The sequence below is a fragment of the Stenella coeruleoalba genome (assembly GCF_951394435.1).
Source record: "Stenella coeruleoalba genome assembly, chromosome: X".
Taxonomy (NCBI): domain Eukaryota; kingdom Metazoa; phylum Chordata; class Mammalia; order Artiodactyla; family Delphinidae; genus Stenella; species Stenella coeruleoalba.
Genome location: NC_137152.1, coordinates 105,836,768 through 105,861,961, shown reverse-complemented (window position 1 = coordinate 105,861,961; position 25,194 = coordinate 105,836,768). Strand labels below are relative to the sequence as shown.

Sequence of the window (25,194 nt, the reverse complement as noted above, 5' to 3'; positions counted from 1 at the left end):
TGAGCTGTCCTCTGCCTCCCAATCCAAGACAGTTTGCACTGATAATCTTTCGTTGGACCTAAGCCTGTTCATTTCCCTTAAATCATCAGTGCTAACCGTTGCCCATTGATTAAACTTTAACAACTAGCTGTAGTCATTTGCATATATAAACACAGTCAATTGACAGAGGAAGGCAGCAATAGGCCAGCCACAGAACCCACAGGCTGATCCCTCCACTATGGGGCTTCATTTTTTACCCTCATCTCCTAGCTAAATGGATGCCTAAGTAAAAGGAGGCTATATCCACAAAGGCACATAAATGTTTGAACTGCAAATTTGTTTCATGAAATAGTTTGTTAGAGGTAACCTGGTTTGTATTTTTAAGAAATATTGCTTGGGTCATAAACACAGTCTTACTTCTTGCCAGGGCATTTGTTTTCTACGAGCCTAGACACACACTTGGCTGTTTTTTTTTTAAACCAGGAAGCCATTTATCCTCAGCAATAAACTTTTATAGTTCCAAGGGATTTGGGGGGTTTTTTCTGCTTTATTTTATTTTAATGGGTGTACTATTTTATTAACATTTAAATTTCACCAACAATGAGCTCAAGTATATGCTAGCCCTATGTTCAGATTTTTGAAACAAAGATAACATGGACAGACAGCTTTAAGGGTGCAATGTATTTAACACTACACAATATATTCAACAATTAGACAATCTAGGTGGTGGTATAACTATACACTTAGGAGCACAAGTATAGGGTCCAAGGGATTTTGAATCAAAGAAAATCTTATTCAAAAAATAGATCACAGCCACAGAGAATAAACCAACTTGAAACTAATCTGGTGTTCTAAATAGATTTCCTATGTTCTCTCTATACACCGTGGCTGGATTGTAGCTATGCATTGTTTGATAAAAGGAATTAAAGGTTAGTCCCTGTCCCTAAAATAGAGTAAATTCATATGTGATTTCCCTTGACTCCCCGCTCACCTCCTTTCCAGATAACTTCTAAAGAATTGAACAGTATAATTCAAAATATAATGACCTGCGTTGTGGCTGCAGTGACTAGTGTATTATATCCAGCCATCACAAAATATGAAGAAAGGTCACGAAATACTATATACCCAATGCCTGATGACTCTACCCTCTCTTCTGATAGTGAGAATTGCTGTAGCACATGGCGTGAAACATTTCTATATGAAACAAGTAAGATAGATGGTTCAGGCAGAGCCCTGTGCAGAGGCAGCTGACAAGTCAATAGGGCAACCAGTGGCACCGTCAAAATCATCTTCTGCCCATAAAGAAAGAACAGATGTAGAAAGAATATATCATAGGAAAGAACACTCAGAAAAGAAACCTAAAACCCCCGAACCTAAATATAATGAGAAATCTGAACCCCCCAAGCTTAAAACCTGTAAATCCAATAGTCACCTTGTTGCACTGATTGAAACAGGCACAAGGAAATGTAAAGATGCTACCACTGAAACAGATGGCTTAGAACGCCCACTGTCTCCTGATGAAAAAGCAAAAGCTGTAAATGAGATGCAGGAGTTAAATGATGTTTTACTTAACTTTAAATATCACCTAAAAAAGGAAACTGAGTTGATTTTAGAAAACATTTTTCATGAAATGGTGTCTGAATTAACCCAGACCATCCCCACCCTTTCCTTTGTTACGGCCGAAGCTTTGGTTGACCAAACTGACACTGACAAAGGAGACTTGCTCTCCAGTGTTGATATTTCCTCAGCAGCTGCTGAAATTATGGAAAATGTGCTTGAGAAGCTACAGTCTGCAGTTGAGAAAAAATGTACCGAGGAATTTTCACAAGAAAATGTATCCGTTCACTTTAAATCAAACTTAGTCAGTGGAGAACATTTCATTTCTCCAAAAGAAAAAACTTCAAAAGCTTCACTGCCCTATGCTTTGGAAAACATGAATGATATTGCAGAGAATATGGTTCATGCGATTTTAGAAAAGCTGACGGCTCTTGCATTTTCTAAGCAAAGTGAACTTTTTCATCTTGAAATCACAACTGAACTGGCTTATCAGCAACACAGGGAAGATCGAACATATACATTCCTTCAAAGAGCCAGCAAAAGGAAATCCAGTGTTGAACCTGATGCTGCCAATTTGATTGGCAAGGAAGAAATACAAAATTCAGTGTCAAATATTTTTTCCCAGTCCTCTCTGGTTGGTTATATAGAGGAAGCAATCAGCACTATACTAGGCTATATACAAATTGGACTTAATAAGGAAAGGCTCATTGCAACTGAAGAAACAGTGATCATCCTTCAGCTACTTGATGATATCTTGGCTCAGCTACATCAGACACCAGTGAAAACAGATGTCCAAAAGAGTAGACACTCCAGAATGAGCAGTCCTTCTGGCACTGAAGAAGACAACAGACTCACCAGCACTAGAGTAACTAATGCTCCTAGGTATGTGTGCCTATTTCCACCTATTAATGTTCCTGGTATGGTCCTTTACTCTGAAGACAAAAATGAAGAAATAGACAAAATTGTAGAAAATGTATTGATTTCATCTATCAAAGATGAAAAAGCAAAATTACAAGAACAGGTTCCTGATCACTGGTTAACAAAGGAAAATGCTGGTTTTAAACACAAAAGCAATATGAACTTACCTACAAAGCCTGCTTATCAAGACAAAGTAGTATTTCACGATCAGGGATTAAATACTGACCTTCCAACTTTTAATAATAAGGACCTTTTTAAGGACAAGCCTGGTGTGAATAAAGACATTTTACTTTTCAGCCAAGATGAAACGTATCAAATACAAAAAGCTTTAGAAAATATAGTTAGAAGTATTTTAGCACAGATGCTCAAAGATATATCTTCTGGGCTCTCTGAACACTTAGACTATAAAAATGGTAGAGAGGCTTCACTTCTTACCTCAGGAAAACCACAAGATCTGTCACATCAAGAATGGATGGACCAGATGTTCTCTGTGTCAGAAATCCATACGGTAGCTCAAGGTATTATAGATGCTGTATTAAAAATACTTGACATGGCTTCTAGTCACATTATCGGACATTCTTCATCAGTACATCAAACTTCTCTAGATAATACTGACATACCAAATAAAGAGCCATTAGCAACATGGTTTGACAGTAAACAGAAGAAATTTTTATCTGCACTTGGTGTAGACTCTACAAAACATACCTGGTTAGAATCTGGAGCAAGTGGCTCGACATCTGAACCTGTAGATCACATTAATGATAAGATCATTAACACGATTTTTAAGAAGTTGAACTCATTTGTTTGTCCAAAATTACAAAACCGCTTCAAACCAGAAAGCCATGCTGCCCATTCAAAGCCTGCGCCTGACAAGAAATCTTTGTCTCGATCTCACCTTAGTGTTTACACAATTAAAGTGATAAAAATTGTTTTGGATGCTATCCAGGAAGAACTACAATACAATAAGAAAAATCTAAATCTTAGCAGGGGTAGCCCTCCCAAGAATTTTAGAGGTAGAGGATTTTTCACTGACACTGAAAATGAATTAGACTCTGTTGTCACAAAGCTAAGTAATGACATTATGACAAGTTCATTAGCAACTTGCATTTGTGAGGTGTTAAGTGGAAACACAGATAAAAGCAATATTTTACTCCCTTCAGATAAACTAAGGTCTAAAATCTCATATGGAACTGGTGGCATTGATCAACAAAAACTTTTGCCTTCTCATTGCCAGCACATGCAGGAGGAAGTTCACCAATGTACTAGATTGCAAGTGTTAGATAGAATTGGAGATACCTTATATGACATGTTATGCAAGCTCATAGGAGACCATCCACAGTCTCCCCTACCTGATGAGCAAAATACAGAGAGGATCAACGAGAAGTTGAGAACAACCAGTACATTGCAGTCCAATCTTAAGCTAATTTCTCATACAATTCTACAAGGTATTGTTTCAAAATTATGTGGTGTTGAGATAGATTGCATTTTCAAAAATTCAGAATTTAAAGCTATCTCAGAGTATATTGACACTGACAGCCTGTCATTTGCTTTGCTTCTTGAGGAAATGAGCAGAGCCTCTGACATAATCTTCAGCATGGTGCCCAATGTGACCTGGCCAGGTAGCCAAGAGGTGACTAACAAAAAGGGAAAAACTACTGCCCCCAAAACAGGAACCACAAAAGAAAAGCATCTAAATAAACTGAAAATCATGGCTTCAGATATCCTTAAAATGGTTTTTGCTAAATTGGAAGGGTTTGCCAATGGAAATTTAGAAACTCTGGACGCTATAATCAGTGGAAATAAAAAGAACAGCAGGACATACTGGGAAAGTGAAAATACCAACATTTGTGCTAACACACGTGAAAAACGATTGCAGTCGACTTTATACATGCATGCAAAGAAAGTGTCAAGTACTATTTTGAAAGCTATTCAAACTGAATTAAACGTGAGCTTGCCAGATTTGGAAACATGTATAAGCAAGCCACTACAAGAGAAACAAACACTTAAGAACTTAGTCAATTTCATTTTGGATGCAATTTCTCCAGATATCTTTAATGAAACTGAACCAGAAGAGAGAGGCATTGAAAATTATAGATACAGGCCAACCTATGGAAATTTTCTTCCTGGAGGAGCTGACCCAGAGTCATATCTAGAAGACCCTGCAGAAACAGAAAGAAAGTGCTGAAGAGGAAAGACCAACAGAAGAAGAAACTAAATCAGATTCTCTTAAGCAACAGGAACTCGAAAGAACATTAAAAAAATTTGAAGTAGAATTCAAAGAGCTACAAAAGTCCCCAGTCGTGCCCATTATAAGAAATACTTTGAATGAAATTTTTCAGAATGATTTAATTGATCAACCGAATGTGCTTCCTCTTCCCCAGTCCCATTTATGTGACATTCCTCATGCTGGTGATGAGCCACTTGCTCAAACATCTGTTCAACCCCTGGATAAAACAATGGGCCCTTTAGTGTCTGAAGCGGATGTAACCATTGTTGCAGATAATATTGTTAGAACCATATTTCAAAAACTTTATTCTGCTGCTATGACAGATAGAAATGAAAATTAAAATAGGTATAATACTATCACCTTTCCAGCAAATATCTCTTTTACTGAACATACCAGTGGAGGAAAGTCCCCTGTTTATTCTACCATACTGGACAGAAATCCATGTACACTTCAGTCCACACTCAATATTGGTAAACTGACCAAAATAAATGTAGTTGAAGATATTATACAGTCAGTATTAACAAATTTAGAAACATTTGCTAGTACCAAAGTAAAAGCCCTCTTTGTCCTCTTATCAATTTCACAGTTCCAATGGCTTTACCTTTACAGCAGGATGAGACTGCTTCAAGCCAACCATGCTTATCAACCAAAGATTCATATTCTGATGACCAATTTTCTTGTTGCTCAGTGGATCATAATAAATCAGGAAAGACCACCTCAATATGTCAACTGAGTGCCTCTAAATTAAATATATATGCAACAGAAGTGGCTACACAAATTTTACAAGGAATCAAACGTAAGTTAGATAAAGAAATAAAAACTCCATTCTTAACTCATAATGTTGTGGCTTCTGAAAGTATTCCAAGTCAGGTTGTTAACACAATGTTAGATATTGTGTCTACTAAAGGCAAATATGAAAAGAATATATTTGACAGAGAGACTGATCCAGGTCGGCCAGAAGATATTGTTGAAAAGCTGTTCAATAAAAGTGATTATCGGGAAAAACTTCAATGTCAAATACTAGATACCATTGAAGGTATCTTAATTGACATCTGTGAGGAAACAATAGATGAGAATAATCTCCCATTTGCTGTATCCACTCTTAAGTGTAATGTAAGTGGGAGACATTTAGAAACAAACTCTGAAAGGGATCCCGAGTATGCAAATAAGGCTATTCTTAGGCTTTTAGTTCCTAAGGAGTATGTTGCTATGATTTCCAATGTATGGTGGATATTGTTCTTCAAAATCTCACTTCTGCTATCATGCTTGCAGTAAATGCAAAGGATTCTATTTCTCCAAGACTGCCTCTGATATTTTCTGACGCATTTCCCATAGCAGAGGTCAACAATCTCCTGTTATAGACTCAATGAATGAAAGGAAAAGGGAGAGATTTCCATTTGCAAGAAATGAAAGAGATGTACAGCTGAAATCAGCTTATTCTGATGATAATCAGACAGCTGTACTTAAGAAACAAGATGCCGGACTTCTCTGGTGGCGCAGTGGTTAAGAATCCGCCTGCCAATGCAGGGGACATGGGTTCGAGCCCTGGTCGGGGAAGATCCCACATGCCGCAGAGGAACTAAGCCAATGTGCCACAACTACTGAGCTTGCGCTCTAGAGCCTGCGTGCCACAACTACCGAAGCCCGGGCACCTAAAGCCCGTGCTCCGCAACAAGAGAAGCCACTGCAATGAGAAGCCCGCGCACCGCACGGAAGAGCAGCCCCTGCTCGCCACAACTAGAGAAAGACCGCGTGCAGCAGTGAAGACCCAACACAGCCAAAAAATAATAATAAAATAAAAATTTTTTTAAAAAAAGAAAGAAAGAAACAAGATGCCAAGAAATCTGCTCCTGAGCCATGTGAGGAAAATGCTCATTTCATTACTAAAACTATTTTGAATAGATTAAAATCTTTTGCCACAGAAAGAATAGATTTGCTACTTATTCCTCATACGGAGACTAGAGAAAAACCATATGTTGGATCAGAATTTACAAACTGTAAACAAGATGACAGCGTATTTCTTGAATCAAACCAAATGCCATTAGATATGAATATCCTGAAAACATCAACAGCCAAAACCGTTCTCAGTCAACAAGTCACAAATTACATATTTGCTAATTTCAGAGAAAAACATGGGACCTGCAATTCATGTATCACAAGCTAGTCTTAAGGAATATGCTGACATAATCGCCAGTACCATTTTTTTTTTTTTTTTTTTTTTGCATTACGCGGGCCTCTCACTGTTGTGGCCTCTCCCATTGCAGAGCACAGGCTCCAGAGGCGCAGGCTCAGCGGCCATGGCTCACGGGCCCAGCCGCTCCGCGGCATGCGGGATCCTCCCGGACCGGGGCACGAACCCGCGTCCCCTGCATCGGCAGGCGGACTCCCAACCACTGCGCCACCAGGGAAGCCCGCCAGTACCATTTTGACACATAAAAAATGACATATACCTAGAAATCCAAAAGATGTATACATATCAAAACAATACTTCATTCCAAGAAAACATCATTGCAAGTGAAACTGTCAACAACATCTTAAGGAGTTTACATGATAAAATATCTTTAAAGGCAAGTAGCTTTTACTCAAAGCAGGACCCTGGTCTTTTTACACAACTAACTGTACAAAATGAAATATTGCCTGGTCAAAGAAAAATGGAAGACAACACTGAACTGCCTCTCTTTTCAAAATGCTCAGATCAAAACCAAATTATATCAGAAGGAGAAAACCAAAGAAGGACTTTGGAAGAAATATTTAGAAATGGAGAATATGGACAGGAAAAAATAACTTCTTTGTTAAGTGTAGTTAAGGATATTTTAAAGAAGGTATATCAAAGGGTAATGGAAGATACAGACCATTGGCCTCCATTTAATGAACTCCCCCACTTTACATCTGATTCTAAAATTAAAACATCAGCACACAAAAAAGCTTTCCAGTCACATATAAACAGTGTCGCAAATGACATAGTTGAAAGTGTTTTCAGAAAAATGTTCTCAATAATTATGACATCTTTATATGAAAACAGTGAGACCAGGGGAGAATTGGAAGCATCTGGCAATGAAGAACTGATGATGAATCCATCGTGCTTTAGAGAATTGAAACAAGCAGAAAAAAGAAGTGTTCCCCCTGAACCTGTGATACCGCAAGTTTATCCTTACACAGGTATTGGAAGTGTCACTTCATTGGAAAACATTGTATTGCAATTTTCTCCATTGCGACTGGGTGAACAATTGGTCCAAAAGGTTCTCAAAAAGAACACAGATTTTGCTTTGCTGAATCTAGAAGAGAGTTCATCCCTTAAAGGTCAATCTGATGAAATTCGATATCTGAGGCCATGCAGTTCTAAAGCTAGCCCCAAGGGCAGCCCTAAGGCAAGTTTTAAAACAAATTTTAAAACAAAATCAAAAGTTACCTCTTTGGCTAAATTGGGAACAAAGCCACAGCTAGGACCTGGTGGAGCTAAAGCCGAAAGCAAAACCAAGTTAGGTCTTAGAGAGAAGACTCTAAGAGGCAACCAGTCCAAGACTTCCATGGGGCTACCAGGCCTGCTATCCACAGGGGATGCCAAAAATCTCTCAGTGAGAGCAAAACTCCCCACTGTGGAGGTAAAAGTGTATTCCAGGGATATAGTAAGTAATATTCTGGAAACAACTGTGAATGAATTTCAAGAGGTGAGGCAAAATAGAGCAATGGTAAATGTAAATACTTTACCTTCTGATCAAATTGAGATAGCAAGTGAAATAGTTGATGCAGTTTTGCAAGGATTATACGCTACAAAGAATAATTTGGCCCATCCAATAAAAGGCTCATACTCAGATGATCTCAAACTTTCACAGGGATATTTTAGTACAATCTCTTTTGCAAATCCAGAAGCCCATTTCTCTTCGGAGAATGTTTCTTCACAACTAGAAAAAAATCTTTCCTAAAGAAAATATTTTTAAACAAATGTTTGATAAATGGCAAACAGAACCAAGTGACGTGGATAACGAAAAATATAAGCTATCGACGATAGCTGAGGCTGCTTTGAATGAAATTTCAATGAAAGCAAAAGAATTAGAACAATCTGTTTCACTTTTAAGTTTGTCAGTTCTTGAGCCTTGTGAAAGCAGGCACCATAATTTTAAAAGAGCTGCTTCTAGAGTTGAGGATTCCCAAACACAAATTAATACATTTGGCCAGGAAATTGTTGAAAAACTATTCGAAAAATTAGAGTTGTGCTTCTTGACTCAGATGTTCACAACAGATAGTAAAGAAACCCTAGAAAGCAAGAAAGAAACTGCTGCTACAAGTAAACGTAGTTCCTTGAGAACAAACAATCTCAATTATGTACCATGTTATAACACAAAGTTATATTTGCTCAAGAGATAAATTGCTCAAGAGATCTTGGAAGGGGTTCTGAACACCTTAGAGTCATTTGTAGACCTACAGTTTAAACATGTCTCTACATATGCTTTTTCCGAAATTGTGAGAACACCTATTGAAAACTTTTTTGCTGTGCAAAGGAAACCATTAATGAAAATAATATTGCCCAAGTTACAAACACTGAATAAATTTCCTGACGAATCTAAATCAAGTAGTACGATTTCCCAGGAAAACATACAGAATACCCTTCAACAGCTTTACTCATTCCACTCAGAATTGCTTACTTATACTGTTAATACTGTCAATGACATGCTTAGTATAATTAAGAACAAACTAGACAAAGAAAAATGCCATGAGGAACCATCTTCAATTAGCATGTTTGAAGAAAACATTGTAGCAAGTCAGATCATCAGCACACTGATGGACCAGTGCACTTATTTCTATGAGCTGATGAGCCAAAGCCACCCAAAGGAAAATCTGCTCCAAGGAGCTAAAAATGCCTGCACTGCTAATTGGTCCAGATTTGCAACTGGAATGGGAATGTCCACTTCAAAGTCAAAGGGAATTAGCTTCCGGGATGATCCTCCACAAATCCCTGCCTTGCCTTATTCAGAGAAAGATATGAAAATAAAGGACAAGACTTCCTCAAATATACCTTCAGATGTCAGATACTCTGCAGGAAATTCAACTAAAACCACAGAGCCAATGGAAGGGCTCGAATCTGACCTTAAACCATCATCTTCTAGAAGTGAAGCTCAAGTCTTCAGCCATTTTGATCAAGCTGTGAAAGGATACTGCTCTCTCCTCGAAGGCACTGTCTTACAAAAGCCATCTCAGAAATCTAGTGACTCTGCACAAGCAGCACTAGAGCACCCCATGTCCTTCAGAGAAATGGGAGAAGGTAAAAATCAAAGAATGCTTCACTATGATCCCCCCAAACCAGTTGTTAATCCAAACCAAATACAGACAACCATTTCTCCACTCAAAATATGTTTAGCTGAAGAAAATATTGTCAATACCATGCTGTTGAGTTATGGCCTTTCAAGTCAAACCGCACACACTAACGAAAGTATGAAAACTATGAAGCCATTTTTTGTATCAAAGGAAAGGCCTTTCTCTGTAATGTGTGAAGAACAAAAGGATGCGAAAAGCTTGCTTAAAATATGGGGGAAAAGAAACAGCTATGAAATTGAAGAAGAAAACAAAAGCTTTGTGGCAAGTGGAGAAGATTACACTTTACTGGAAAAGTGGAAAAATAAGTACCCAAAGTTAGAGAAAATAGCAACTCTCGAAGAGGCTGAGGTCATTGCTTTTGCAGATCAGGAACTGGGACCACATGAAATCCATCTAGTAGCAAGATGTTACTATATCTGTGGTCACACATTTCAAGAACTTCGAAACCAGAGGTGAGTGAGGACTGACTTATAAAGAGTTGGCATCATTTTAGGGAAAAAAAAGTCATTGATAATTTTAAGAGTTTTATTTTTAAACCTCACACGCAAGAAGCTACATTCACTGCTTCTCTGAAAATAGCCTTAGATTTGGGGTGGCTGTTTATTTACTTGTGTGTTTTCAACTGGTCAGTATGATAAAAGAAAAAATGTTACCCATTTACATAATTTTTATATGGAGGAGTGTTTTTCAGTTTTCCCTATCTACAGATGAGATTAAATGGGCATAATTTAAGGTGGGATATTTTGGTTGGGCATGAGGTATGGCTATGAAATGATGTTTTGCTTGGGACATACAACTGCTCTAAAGACAATTCCCAAACAGAAGTTCCAAGAGGGTTTTTTTAAAGTTCTTTAAAAAAAAGACTTCTTACATTATAGTCAGACCTCATGCATAGTTAATTGACTAATGATCCAACTTCTTTTTGAGGTATACAGTTAAAGTCTTTACAATTATTGATGATAGTTTATAAGAACAGTGGCGTTAAACTTCTTGTTCTGTTCATGTTCCAGTGTTCTGACCTAAATCCTTTTTAGGTATAATACTCTAAACCCATGCTTACGAGTATGATATCTGCACTCCCTTTCTATGAATGCTTACATGCATATATTGGGTTGAACCATATGAAATAGCCATTTTTATATGTCAAACATCAGCAGTTTCATTCTGTTCTATTTATTATATACTATTTAGTCCCAAATGGGATAATTAGCTGAAGAGCCAAAAATGTTTTCAAGAATTATATGAGACCTCTAGATATCACTGGAATCACTCTAGGGCCTTGTAACACTAAAAGCTAGAAATCATTTCTCTGCCCCAGGATTTCAGCTTCTTAAAGCAACATAGCTATCCAAGGAAGAAACCAGCAATTAGAGATTTGAATTCTAAATGGGCTGCCCAGCAGAAGTAAAGATTCCACAGGTGGGAAACAGAGATTTGAAGAAAACCCAGTTCCTTTCTTGACTAGTTTCTCCTATTTCTTGAGTGAGGTATACCCAAAGTGAAATTCATATGTAAAATATTGCCAGTATTTTGAATGGTCAACATTTTTCCTTAATGCATGTTAATAATACCAATGTTTTCTGTTTCAAGGTCCTCTTGATGAAAAAGTGTCTATTATTTCCATGCTGTTAAGCAAAAAATACAAATCAAAACAGCCTCTAAGAAGCATAAACAGTGATTCTTCACTTAATTAACTTTGTGAACATCTCACTGAATTGGTTATTTCCTATATAATTTCAAGCATTTCTGATTGCACCAAAGATGGTGGAACAATACAGAAATCACTGGAAAACCAAGATGCAACTTTCAGCAAGGTTATTTTAGTTCATTCCCAAGTGTTTGAGAGTCGGTCAAGTTCTATCAGAGGACTTGCTTTAAGCATTTCTGAGATCATTATTCGAAGCCTTTTAAATAGTGACATTTTAAAGGCAGACGTTACACAAGTGGTTTCTGTAAAAGCAAAATATATTTATTGCCCAAAACCAGCTGTGGCTGACTTCAGCGATCTCTTTCAGGATCTCTTAATAGGAGTAACCCATGTTCTGTCCAAAGAAATAGGAATAAATCATCACCTTGACAGCAAAGGAAGAAACAAATCACCGTCCACACCTAAAAGCCATAGTTTTCCCATTTGCAACAAAACCAAAACTATGAAAAGACAGATAGGTGCCAGAGGTTGGTAATCAGCTCCTACTCACCAAATTAATCAACTAGCACAGAAAAATAAACTAAATTCTCTAGCATGTAAGTTAGACATTCTGGTTGGCAGCCTAAGAACTCATGAATTCAAAGAAGTAGTCAACAAAATTTTCAATATTGTTTTCAATTTGTTTTTGCCAGATGAATGCCCAAATTGTGATACAGATTCTGGTAAAATAGCAAGAGAAATGTTCCTATCTTCAAATAACCAGCAATGTCATAGAATTCCTAGAAATAACCTAGGGCTCTCCCCCAAATCAGCTTTTCTTCTGAATGTTGTGTGTGAGAAACTTATTAGAATACTCTTGGAAGAATGCACAACCAACAACTTCCTTACAGATGGTCCTCTTTCTGATGAAATATCAACAGAATGTCAACTGTTCAACATACTTCAAAATGTAGAGGATTATTGCAGGGGAACAATGGACTATGGCTTACCAGTTGAAGGATATGACATATCAGACCTTTTGGAAAATCTGGCAGAAATAGATCAAGAATCTATGCTTAGTATTATTTCCCATAGCTTGGTAAAATCCTTAATGGAAAAATTGTCATGCAGTATACAGCAACCTCCCAGAAGTCTACCACTTAGAAACAAGCATTTAGCATATAGGACAAGAGAGAGACCTCCTAGTTTCCCAAAAGCAAAAAGGCCAGAATTAAAAGAATCAGGACAGGGTAAAGACTCTGTGAGATTCATGAGTTATGACAGCAAGCCTCTGACAGGACCATTGAATAATCGTAGGGTGATTCATTCCAAAATGCAAACCCCATTCCGTAAGCAATTTTCAGGAAAATTCCCTTCTCTACCTCCTCTTCGAAGACCAGGTAAAAAGGAATTGAATGCAATAGCCTTTCTTAACATGTGATATCCAGGAGGCATGAACACAGGAGTGTACTCTGCCACGTTTCTGGAGGAAATAATTGCAGACATTTTTCTTAATCTCACCACCTCGGTGCAGGGCAAAAATGTAAATATCACTGAAGCCCAGCTCAACGAGATGAACATATTAGATGTCAACTCTGTGGTGAATGAGTTTAATAATGCTCAAGTCACTGTTTTACAGGATGTTGAAGAAAGGATATGTTTTCCACCAATCTATAAAGAAACTGTTAGTAAGATTGTTGACTCTGTTTATAATGATGTATTGTGGGACTATGCATTTCAAGTTACCCGTGGCAATCATCTGGCACATGCTGCCACGTCAGTAGCAGAACAGATAACTAATGGCATATTGAAAGAGAGTATAGACTACCAACTCCCACTGTGCTTTGTTGGAAAGCTCATGCCTAATTCATATTACCCTCTCAAAGCTGAAAATATACTACAGAAACTTCAAAACAACCTGAGTGAACTTAATTACCAAGGTGAACATTCAACAGGCTATACTACCATCCTAACATTCAACAGGCTATACTACCATCCTAACACACGCATTTTTAGAAGATGTCATCAGAAGACTATTATCTCAGCTCATTCCTCCACCCAGCGAGGCTTCATGCTTGGGAAAGAAATACTTAATGACTTTGGATTTTAATGAGATGGCCACCTATATAATAAATAAGGTTTTGTTAGCCATTTCAAAGCATAAGATTTGGCTCACTAAATACGATTGTCAATATCTGTATACAGAAAAAACCCTTCAAAATATGCTGGAGTCTGTTTATAATAATATTTTGCAGATGTCTGGCTTGATTGAATCAATACAGAAAAGTATAGAAAGCCAAAGCCTAATAATGGTTGACCGAATGGCCAGTCTTATTATTCAAGAGATTATTGAAAATCATCTTCAACCCTTTTTGTGTGAAGAGGGCTTACCTCATTCAACGACTCTATTGGATGAAATACCAAATATGGTTAAAGAGGTTCTCAGTGAAGTCACAGGGTCACACAGACCCCAGAAGCCATCATCACTAGGTATGGACTTTTTTTTTTTAATTTTTTTTAAAATTAGATCCTTACTCTATCTACAGTTTCCCCTTTCTTCTTTGCCTTTAATATTTATTTATTTATTTATTTTTGTCTGTGTTGGGTCTTGGTTTCTGTGCGAGGGCTTTCTCTAGTTGCGGCAAGAGGGGGCCACTCTTCATCGCGGTGTGCAGGCCTCTCACTATCGCGGCCTCTCTTGTTGCGGAGCACAGGCTCCAGACGCGCAGGCTCAGTAGTTGTGGCTCACGGGCCTAGGTGCTCCACGGCATGTGGGATCCTCCCAGACCAGGGCTCGAACCCATGTCCCCTGCATTGGCAGGCAGATTCTCAACCACTGCGCCACCAGGGAAACCCCACTAGGTATGGACTTTTATCCTAATGCATTTGTAGAAGAAATTGTTGCCAGACTATTTGCAAAGCTCTTCGATCCAAAATATAACACTGAGTGTGATTTGGATAAAGTGACCCAAAAAATAGTAAACTCAATAAACAACCATTTTAACAAAGCTAAAATCTGCATTCTTCATGATGACCAAGAGCAGCCATTCCCCACTGTAGATACAGACACTGTGGATGAACTTGTCAATCCAGTTTATGAAAATGTTCTGAAACAGCATGGGCTGGCCCCTGAGGTTGATAATAAAGAACTCAAAGACAGTGATATTTTTGTGGAAAACATTACCAATTTAATCATAGCAGATATTTCTGATTATCTTTTCATCCACTGTTTTCTGGGGATTTGTCGGCTTCTTCCTATGCTACTTTAACAGCAGAAAACATTATTCAGAACATCTTTAGTGGCATCACTGAACCTACCCAGCCAAGCCAGCATTTATCTCCATATAACACCTTGCTGCCATACACATTTTTAGAAGACATAATCAGAGTATTATTATCTAGAATCTTTCCTTCTTCATCTAACATGGTTCTATACAGTGAAACTCCAAGATAGATCAGGAATTAATCACAGCGAAATCTCTTCAAAGTTAATCAGTGATATTAGAATGAAAATTTCCCAACGTGAAATTCGATTTTCAAAAGATGAAGATGAAACCGAATCTGTTTATTCAAAGGATGATGCTCAGCGTCTCGTTGATTCCACATTCAGAAATATCTTGCAAAACTCTGGGTCTCAAGAAGCAGTTGAGCACGATAACACAAGCAGTGACAATGTTCTTATTGATAGAATAGCAGGTTTTATCATTAAAAATATCTGTCAACAACATCTTCATCCATTTGTGTATGGAAAGTTGTCATTTCCCTCATCATATGCATACTTTGATAGTATGAGAAGAAGGCAATGTTTTTTTGCCAGTGTTTACTCCTCAGCCTTTTTGGAAGATGTGATCTCTGGGGTTTTAAGCAAAATATTCCACAGGGTATTAGGTATTGTGCAAACAAAATCACTAAGAGATTCAGAAAAAGAACTGTTGGAAACAGCTGGAAAACTCATATATTTGATAATGGAAGAATTCTCAAAAGTTCAAGTTAGCATCCTAGAAAATGCTAAGGAACAATTGTGCTTGCCCCTAGTAGATAGAGACATAGTGATAAAAATTATTGACACGGCATATAGCAAAGTTTTACAAGAATGTGAACTGGAACCTAATAAAGACCTTCTCGGTGACACCAAGACACTGGCGGAGAGGGTAACTAAAATTATCCTGGCTGAAGTTTTTGATTTCCGAATTCCTCCACATTTCATAGCAAAGCTGCCTTTTAAATCATACTCAAAACTCAATGCTGATGTTTTGATAAAGAGAGTTCATTATGCGATCAGTAAATCAAGACTCTGAAGACAGACTTGTACAATATATACCACCATATTATCATATACACATTTGGAAAATATAGTCACTCGGGTTTTATCTCAGATATGTCCATTGAACTGCAGTGCAGAAGACCCATGCCTTTCGCAGTCACACTTCAGCAACACAGTTGTGAGAATGATTGATGAGATCATGTCAATAATTTCTAAACATGCAACATGCATTATTAAAGATGGAAGTGAAAAACAAAATGTGATTTCAGAAAAGATATCCAGGCTATGGTTGATGCCATTTACAATGACATTTCTAATTCAAATCTATACCAGTCTCTTTCAAAAGATAAAAAAGGCATAAGTAATATACCTGTTACAAAAATAGCAAGTTATATAAGGGAGATATTTAACCATCATCTTGAGTCATTCTTTTTTCTTGCGGTACGCGGGCCTCTCACTGCTGTGGCCTCTCCCGTTGCGGAGCACAGGCTCCGGACGCACAGGCCCAGTGGCCATGGCTCACGGGCCCAGCTGCTCCGCAGCATGTGGGATCTTCCCGGACCGGGACACGAACCCGTGTCCCCCACATCGGCAGGCGGACTCTCAACCACTGCGCCACCAGGGAAGCCCCCATCTTGAGTCATTCTTATCTGGAGATAAAACTCTTCCTTCAGGTACAGTGGATCAAACTTATCAACAGAGAGCAATAGATCCTAAACAAAGAGAATTATCTTTCATTGTGAATTCAGCCATCTTTTTGGAGGAAGTAATTTCTGAGCTTTTATGCAAAATCCTTCATGTATTCTCACATAATGTCCTGGCTGCCGAAAACCCATGTAAAGCAAAAGCCAATGTTACTGATATTGTTACAAGATTAGTAAAATCAATTGTGCTGGAGTTCACCAGATCACAAATTTTAGTTGCAGATCACTTGGATGAAATCTGTATTTTTCAGAAGGATATAAAGAAATGGTTAAAAAACTATCAACATTATTTATGAAAAAATATTAGATGATTATCGATCTCTGGTTCATGTTTATAGAGCTATACAAAATGATGCTGTCAATTTGGGGGAAAAATGTATTATTTGCTGTTAGGAGAATTTTATGATTATCAGGTGGAGTCATTAGTTACAGGAGAATTAGCAACTTCTTCCTATTCCTCCCTCCAAGAGGAGAACATCATCAGAAATGTACTTGACACCATCAACGATGATAGCCATGACTTGCCATCATGCATCACTGTATTGCCTCGTTCCCTTTTAGAAGATATGATTTACAAGCTTCTAGCACATATGTTCCCTTCATCTGAGACTGAAACAGAACCAAATGAGGAAGAGGTGCCACCAGATTATGAGTTTGTGAACAGTGCTTCAAAACTAACTGATGATATCATAACAGAAATTTCTGAACATGAGATTAGACTTGCCAAGGCAGAGGAGCATGTGGAGAGTTGGCAATTAGGGGTAATCAATAACTTCGTTGACTCCATATGTAACAATATTATTTAAAAAATTAAGTTTGAAGATGAAGTACAGAAAGATACATGCAAAAGAGGAGGCTCATTCCTCAGGAGAATAGCTGGTTTCATTATGGAGGTAATTGTGGACCACCATCCGCAGCTATTTTTATGTGAGGAAGAATCATTTCCCAGTGACTTACCCCAAAATGACCATGTCACTGAACTCTTGAATCCCATGAAAGAAAAAATACAGTCCTTCCCACAGGTTTCTGTATACTCTGCTGCATTTTTGGAAGATGTTGTAATTGACCTTGTTCGCAAATTTTATACTCTACCAAGAATTGCTGAAAATCCTAAGGACAAAGAGATATCAGAAAGAGATATCATGGGTCTAGCTATAAAATTTGCAAATGCCCTGATAGGGGACTTTAGGAAAAGTGAAATTAAAGTTCTAGCGAATGCTGAAAAAATGTTTTCATTTCCACCGATAGATAAAGAGACAAGTCGATAAAGTATCTGATTCTGTGTATGATGAGGTCATAGACATATATGGATCTAAAAATGTTCAGAAACATGATAGAAGTAACATTGTTATAGAGATGATTGCTGTTTTGGCCAAGAAGGCAATCTCTGCTTTCCAGATTCAACCACTTTTTTCGGGAAGCTGGTCTTCCACCTTCTTTTCATTTCTAGATGTGGATAGCATCATCCAAAGAGTTCAACAACTACCATATAAAACCTTTACAAAGATAAAGAGAAGCTTGAAGGAGAGCCCAGTTTCTTCACTAGAACAATTATCTACACTTATTCCTCTAACCTCAGACCTGAAAGACAAAATGGACACTTCGGAAATAGATGGAAGAGCACTTAACAGAAAAGAGAACTTCAAAAAGGAGAAGACATCAATGAAAACAGGCAGCATCCAGAAGCCAGTATGTACCAATATACATAGCATTATGAAGAGCGAAGTAACTACCCTAGCATCAAGGTGAGGTGGAGGTGTGCCAAAGAAAAAGAAAGAGGATGAAAAGAAAAAGGAAAGTTCAATTGGAAAAGATAATGAGAAGGTATCGAAACTCACTTCAACAACAACCAGTGTGAAAAGTAAAGATACTCAGGGGCCAGATTTGGGTACAGAACTTACAAAGAATGAAATCAAGAAGAAAGACCGTTTGGCTAGAAAAGATGAGAAAGGGTGAGGTGATGAGGTATACCAAAATCTTTCACCAGCTATCGATGATACAAAAAACAAGGTTGTCCTGGAACCAGATTTTAAAATAGATGATAAAAAGAAGAGTGACAAGAAAAAAGAAAGTTCATTAGGAAAAGGGGACAAATCTTTTGAATTACCATCTCTGAAATCCAAGGTGAGATACAGAGAGATCCAAAAGAAGAGAAGAGATTCTCCAGCTTACGCAGTTACAGATGACAAACAGATCTTGCATTCTAAACATGCCCAAAATGTCACTGGAATCATTTACAGAAATGTTTTAGAAATATCTTCTTTCCAAGGACCAGTGGATGACTCAAAATCCCCAAATCCTGTAGGTGATAAAGCAGCATATGTAACTCAAGCGGATGGCAAGGATTTTGCAAAACCTGCTTCAATGAATTCAGCTAAACAGAATGCTCCTGCAAAAGAGGAAGAGAATGAGAAAAGTAAAGATAAAGAGATTAAAAGTACACCTAGTAAACGGGACAATCTTCAGAACCCACCAGAATATAAACCCGGGATTTTCCCTGCTAACTTTTTAGAAGATGTTATCTCTGAAATAGTTAACAAATTGATTTTTTCTTCCTCATCGGATACAGATGATGCATGTCAAAATGTAAGCAGAGGTGTAAATCAAGCTGAGCTCTATGACACGGCTATGAAACTGATTGATTCCCTGTTAAAGGAGTTTTCAGATGCTCAAATTAAAGTATTAAAGCCAGATCAAGGAAGTAGGTTCCTACCATCTGAAGATAACATTTCATCAGTTCATAAAGTACCTCTCAGGCAAAAAGAACTGTCTGTGGAAAAAAGACCTCCCAAGAAAAAGATAATTATGGATAATATACCACCCATGCATAACACGGCACCTGCAACTAAAATACCTTCTTCAGATCAGGCATCTTTTATAGCTAAAATACCATCAATCAATAAAATTTTGGTCAATAAGATTGTTCACTCCTCTATATGCAATATTTTGCAGGAATATAGATCTCAAGACTCTATTTGCGAGGACATAAAGAGTAATGTTGAAAAATTAGCAAGAAGGCTAGCTAATGCAGTAATAGAAGAAACTTTTCAGTATCAGCTAAACTTGCTACTTTATGATGAGACTCCAGATTCAGTATGTTTGCCTCTAGAATCTAAGGAGGTTATGAAAAATGTCCATAAGGTGGCCCAGACAGCCTGCAAAGAATGTTAGACATCATCGCTATATACCATAATGCTGCTTTATGAATTTTTAGAAAGGATAATTTCTTCTCTTCTTTCAAAAATTTTCTCAACAGTAGCCAATGCTAAAACAGAAATATCTGAGGATAATTTGTACACAGAATTGGACTTCCTTCAAATGAAATTAGCAAGTATAGTTATAACAGAGATCTCCAAAAATGAAGATATGATTATACATTATGTAGAATCTTTACATCCTAATGATGATGAAATTATTCAATTAGTGGTTAAGACTATTTATAATAATCTTTTGCAACAATTTGGATCTCAAGAGAGCATACAAAAGTGTGTCAGCAGTGGTTGCAAAATCCTTTCAGAAGGCATAGTTAATTTAGTTGTACAAGAAGTGACCAGAAATCACCTACAGAACTATTTTTCTGGAGAACTAACGCCACTGTAAAGAAGTTGACAGTGTTGTTGAAAATATCCTTAAAGATGTTATCCAAACCACTGAAATTCCCCAGCCTCAGCCATCACAGGCTTACAAACTGCCTTTTAACATAATAGAAGAAATTGCTATAAATTTTTTGTCAAAGCTTCTATTTAAGTTTCCAAAAGCGGATAAGGAACAAAACAATTCTCTAAATGCTGAAATGCAAAAAAATAAGCTCAAAAATCTTAAATTCATTCCAAGAATATATCTCTAAAAGTCAGATTACAGTAGTACCACAGGTCAAAGAATCATCCACTGTATCTTTAGCAGACAGTGCGACTATTGAAAAAGTAGTTAATTCTGTTTATAACACTGTTTTAAAGCACTCTGGCTCCCATATTTCAGTATATAAAGAGTTAACAGGTAAGAACAATGTCCTCTCTGATATAATAGGATTTTTAATGGTGAAGGAAATTTCCAATTCAGAATTTCATCCTCAAGTAGAGGAAGAAACATCAAGTTCAGAGTTAGCTCTGGAAGCTGTCAAAATTATGGAAAAGATGGTTAAGATTACTGATGATCTTAAGTCAAAGAAAAAACCTTCATCCAAAAAAGAGGCTGTATTAGATGCCAGGTTTTTAGAGGAAACACTTGCCTTGTTCTTGGCTAAACTAGTAAAGTTGCCAAGTGCCTCAAGCAAAGATGCTAAAAACTTATCAAAGCCTGAGTTAAATAAAATTGCATCTCAATTGACAAAATCCGTGACAACTGAAATTTCCAGAAAAAACATTAGTATTGTAGCTGCTAATCCTGAAGAAAAATTTTTAAATCCAGAAAGTATAGAAATTATTTCTTAGATGGCCGATTCTGTTTATAATCATGTACTACAACAATCTGGAACACATGAAGAACTTTATCATGACATGAAAGGTACAAACCACATCTTTCCTAAAGAGGTGGCTTCTTTAATAATCAGGAAAGTTTCCAATTGTCCATTAGAAACAATTAGCCCAGAAGATTCACATGCTAATCTCTTTGGCGATCTGGACATTGGTCAAATTGTTGAAAAGGCACATGAGCATGCTGTCAAAATGGAACCTGAGCTACAGCAAAAAGGGTTACATCAAGGTTTAAGGCAAGAGGAGCTTTCAGTTAGGATAATTCTTCACCGTGGGAAACAACCCATCAATATTGATCCAGACATTGGTACAGAACACTTAGGGGTCATTTCTATAAAAACTCAATTGCTTAAGAAGCTGCAGGTGGAGTGTTTAGCTAGAACTGGACACAGCATTGAAACACTGAGAAGAGGGTCAATAAGTGGGAAGAGTTACTCAACTGATACACCTGATACAAGAAAGAGAAAGACAAATGCATCTCTTTGGATCAGGCGGGACGACTGAACATAAAGCTGTTAGAGGTAAGTGCAAAAGGCACTAGTGAAAAGAAATGAGCAGTCAGTGAGACCTGGCTGTCCTTCTGTGATTTCCTTCCTCAGGTAGGTCTACAGGAATGCATTTGTAAAATATGGTCAATTTTCTCTTGTGCATCCCAGTAGAACCGAGGACTCCGATTCCTCCAATACAATCCTCTGCTTTCCTGGGACTAACCCCATCAGCAATGTGGCTCAGTGTAAAGGTGGCAGGCTAGTTTCCATTAGCCAGTCAAACTGAACTGCCATTTTCTGAAGAACGGGAGTACAGAGAAATACCCTTAACAGCAAACAAGACTGATTGGAATTGTAGTCCTCATTTGGCAACTCAGAGGAAATGCAGTTTTTACAATCACCACAGTTCTTTTTAATGGATATACATTATCATAGTACTATATGGATCTAGAAGGACCAGTTAGAATATCAGCTAAACTAGCCTCTATTAGAGATTGAAATCCTCAAACTTAATTTAAGGTTCCACAGTAGTATTGTTTTTATTTAGCAACATTCATCAACAAACATTAGACTGCAAGCTCTTTAGAGTTCGTTTCTCCTTATTTCACTTTTGTTACATAACACCTTCCCAGTTCTCCATATTCTTACATCCTCAGGATGTACTCGGTTTCTTTCCTCTTCTACCCTTGTCCTAGACCCAGTTGTCTTCATGCTGCTATTTTTATGAACTAGTTTCTCTGCAGTCCCATATTTGGGCTCCAAATGTACTTCAATAACGGGGACCTGAAATGCAGAAATGCTGTCCCTGGTACAACTCATCTATTGAAAAAGTAGTTAGTTCTGTTTACTGATCTTAGGGATGATGTTGCCAGGAGATGGAGTTACACCGATCCAGCCCAATATTCTCATTTAACGCCAAAGCCCCTAGGTAAAAACTTTGCAAACGGAGCAAAGTTCTATGGGACCAGCCTGCCTGAAGCCTAGGCCTAGGAGTATGTTTTCATTACCATTATTTTCCAACTCACTGAACTAAGTCTAAGAGCTGGTGAATACATTGATGGATACTTGTTTTGTCTCAAATACTGAGACTTTCATAGACACTGATGGAATCGCCTTGGTCCTTAGTTTCTTGGACTAGATGAAGGTCTTTTCTAGCTCTAAAATGTCCTTTTCTCTCTGGGTTCTCAAAGTTATATTAGCATTTACTTAGTAGTCTTCATTTATATGTAAGTAATTCCGTGGGCACAAAACCTGTTTGTCTAAACTGTAGAACATTACTCCCAAGTCATTACTTCTTAACCATGTGCAGAAATATCTATCAGTTCTTCTTCTTGGCAACCTGCTTTCTTCTCTTACATCCTTTATCAGTACTTTAACTATCTCTTTATAGCCTAGAGGAACTTGGAAGAGAATAGCTAATCCAAAACAACTACCCCTGCTAATCTTAAGGGAAGCAAAAGCTGTCTTAAGGAAACTAGACGTAGATGGTGCAGCAAGTTTCAGCCATGTTTTGATGCTATCTGGATAGCAGTGCCATCCATCCCCAGCATGAGGATGAGGGTTGCAGAAAGAACAGATCAGTTTAGGGAACCCAGACAACTCCCGGGCTATTGCTCAGTCAGAAATCCACAAGCAGGGTTTCATTTGCTATTTGGAGGTACCAAAACTTCCCAATACACCAGACACATGCCTATTAAAGGCTCATACAGTGTTACATTCCAAAGCCATATAGAATGATTTTTGATTTTTTGAACCACTTTCCTTCCACCAGCACAAATAACCAAAATTGATTGTGTTTCCATTTCTTACAGAAGTTCTTTAATTTTGTATTGCACAAAAGATATTCCTTTAAGGCAGCATTTATCTGAAAATCTGGTTTGCAGTGTTGCAAAGAGATCTAAGATTGATAACTCAAATTAACTTAAAAGTTCTGTGGCATCATCAAAAGGCTACAGAAATGGGAGAAGTCATTTGTTTAATTAAAACTGTCTCTTCCTTGATCTGTCTTTAACATTGCAAAATGGAAAGTGACACTTGACTAGGGAGGTGAGGAGAATGAAGATTTGCTCTTTGAAGCTTCCTTTAGAAAATACATTCAAAGGATTAGGGTGTGGAGGGGTGAGGAGTGAACATTCAAAGTCCTTCACAATTTTGGCTATTACTCATCATTTTAAAAAATCCAAGTCAGCCAATACTTTGTCTTTTTTCATGAAAATTTCTGTATTTAGTTCGTCTATTAGTTCCCTACTAAGAAGTTTAGAAAAACATTTAATCATGTCTAAATCTGTTAAAAAACTTTCAAGACAAGTGATGAAAACAGTGTAATTAAAGTATTTGTGCATTTTGCACCTCTTGGCGAGTAAAAGGTAAAATTTGAAGCAAGAGAAAGAACCTTAGGGTTTCTTCTTTGAACTGGAGTGATAATCTTGAATGCAAAACAAATTATAGAAATGAGCAAATATTGCTTGTGATCTTCATTTATTTCTTCTTTTAAATATATCACTAATATATAAGTAAAAGCACTTGAAGATAAATAATTTTACTAAATTGAAACTAGATACCATGTGAAAGTTGCCTTATTACAATAGAACCACAGCAAAAAAGACTGAGGCGATTGTTTTTAATATTCATTGTCTCTTTAATTCCAGACTGCTAGTAGGAATTCATTTCAGAGTTTAATAAAGCCTGACATCACCAAAGTGGAGCTTTTAAAAGATGTCCAAAGCAAAAAAGATCTTATCATTCGGTTGATAACTCATGATATTAATCAAGAAGTTTTACAAAAGAAAGCAGAAGAGAGCTTTACTTCTGATGAAGATGAAGTTGTTTTACAAGAGGTTGTAAAAGAAGAATTTCCAGAAGGCCCACCTGAAAATCAAATAAAAGAAGACGTGAAGCCCACTGCCAGCACAGGGGCTTTTCCCAAGCCACTGATGAGCAAAAGCAATCTGAAAAAATTTTTGTCACTAGGAAAATGTTGTCAGCCAAAATCCAGTGTAACTACAATTACTGAAGCATCACCAGCTCAAAAGACAGAATCTAAACAGACACAAATAAGAACTGTTTCTAAAGTTGATGTAACTACCTCAAAATTCTCGACTGACACAAACTCTTCCTCTTGGGAGAAAAAGACACAACTGAGCGTAAGTGTGAGAACTTTAAGTATCAGTGACTGGGTTTCTATAGAAAGGGTAGAGAGTTTCACAAACTTAGTACAAGTAATATACACTGGGTAGGAAGACAAGGGCACAAACTACATCTAGGCAGTCTCTCCCACCTCTGACGATATTTACAACAAAAGGGAAATGATTAACAGATGAAGCCAGGAGCTTCAGTTGAAGAAAAACAGATCATGGAAAGAATCCTAGGCTAGTTAGAAGGACAAGAAAAACAGAAAATGGAAACCAGTTAGGAGAAATACAAGCTAATTATTTAAAATGATAGATTGCATTCTTTTTTTGTACTCTTAACTATAAATATTCATTGGAAGTTTTGTGCATACAAACTCCATGCCAGTGGGCAGGACCAGAAGATGGGCTTGGAGGGGAGTAAAAAGATTCATGCAAATTCAGCCTATCTGGGTTTGAATTCTGACTTTGCCACTTAGTAGCTATGTGACCTTTGGGCAAGTTACTTAACCAACTA

General features: G+C 37.5%; 3 protein-coding genes and 1 pseudogene across 4 annotated transcripts; all 4 read left to right on the top strand.

Annotated features, from left to right (window-relative positions):
- Window positions 1-1,091: 1,091 nt before the first annotated feature.
- On the top strand, window positions 1,092-13,062 carry LOC307180649 (fibrous sheath-interacting protein 2-like; the record flags this gene model as incomplete). The annotated part of the gene is given in 12 exon segments (XM_079911013.1): window positions 1,092-4,629; window positions 4,631-5,018; window positions 5,022-5,241; window positions 5,244-5,902; window positions 6,423-6,815; window positions 6,817-6,874; window positions 7,087-7,111; window positions 7,113-8,589; window positions 8,591-9,043; window positions 9,047-10,398; window positions 10,400-10,446; window positions 12,335-13,062. Coding segments are annotated over 12 exon segments (9,234 nt in total). The 5' UTR covers window positions 1,092-1,195.
- Window positions 13,063-13,074: 12 nt separating this feature from the next.
- Window positions 13,075-14,890, top strand: LOC307180648 (fibrous sheath-interacting protein 2-like; the record flags this gene model as incomplete). The annotated part of the gene is given in 3 exon segments (XM_079911012.1): window positions 13,075-13,592; window positions 13,594-14,111; window positions 14,514-14,890. Coding segments are annotated over 3 exon segments (1,413 nt in total).
- Window positions 14,891-15,919: 1,029 nt separating this feature from the next.
- On the top strand, window positions 15,920-17,395 carry LOC307180647 (fibrous sheath-interacting protein 2-like; annotated as a pseudogene). Its single transcript has 2 exons — window positions 15,920-16,308; window positions 16,526-17,395. The product of its transcript is annotated as a fibrous sheath-interacting protein 2-like (transcript).
- A 2,194-nt stretch (window positions 17,396-19,589) lies between these two features.
- Window positions 19,590-21,019, top strand: LOC307180646 (fibrous sheath-interacting protein 2-like; the record flags this gene model as incomplete). Its single annotated transcript, XM_079911011.1, is given in 3 exon segments — window positions 19,590-20,182; window positions 20,184-20,385; window positions 20,387-21,019. Coding segments are annotated over 3 exon segments (1,236 nt in total). The 5' UTR covers window positions 19,590-19,781.
- Window positions 21,020-25,194: the final 4,175 nt, after the last annotated feature.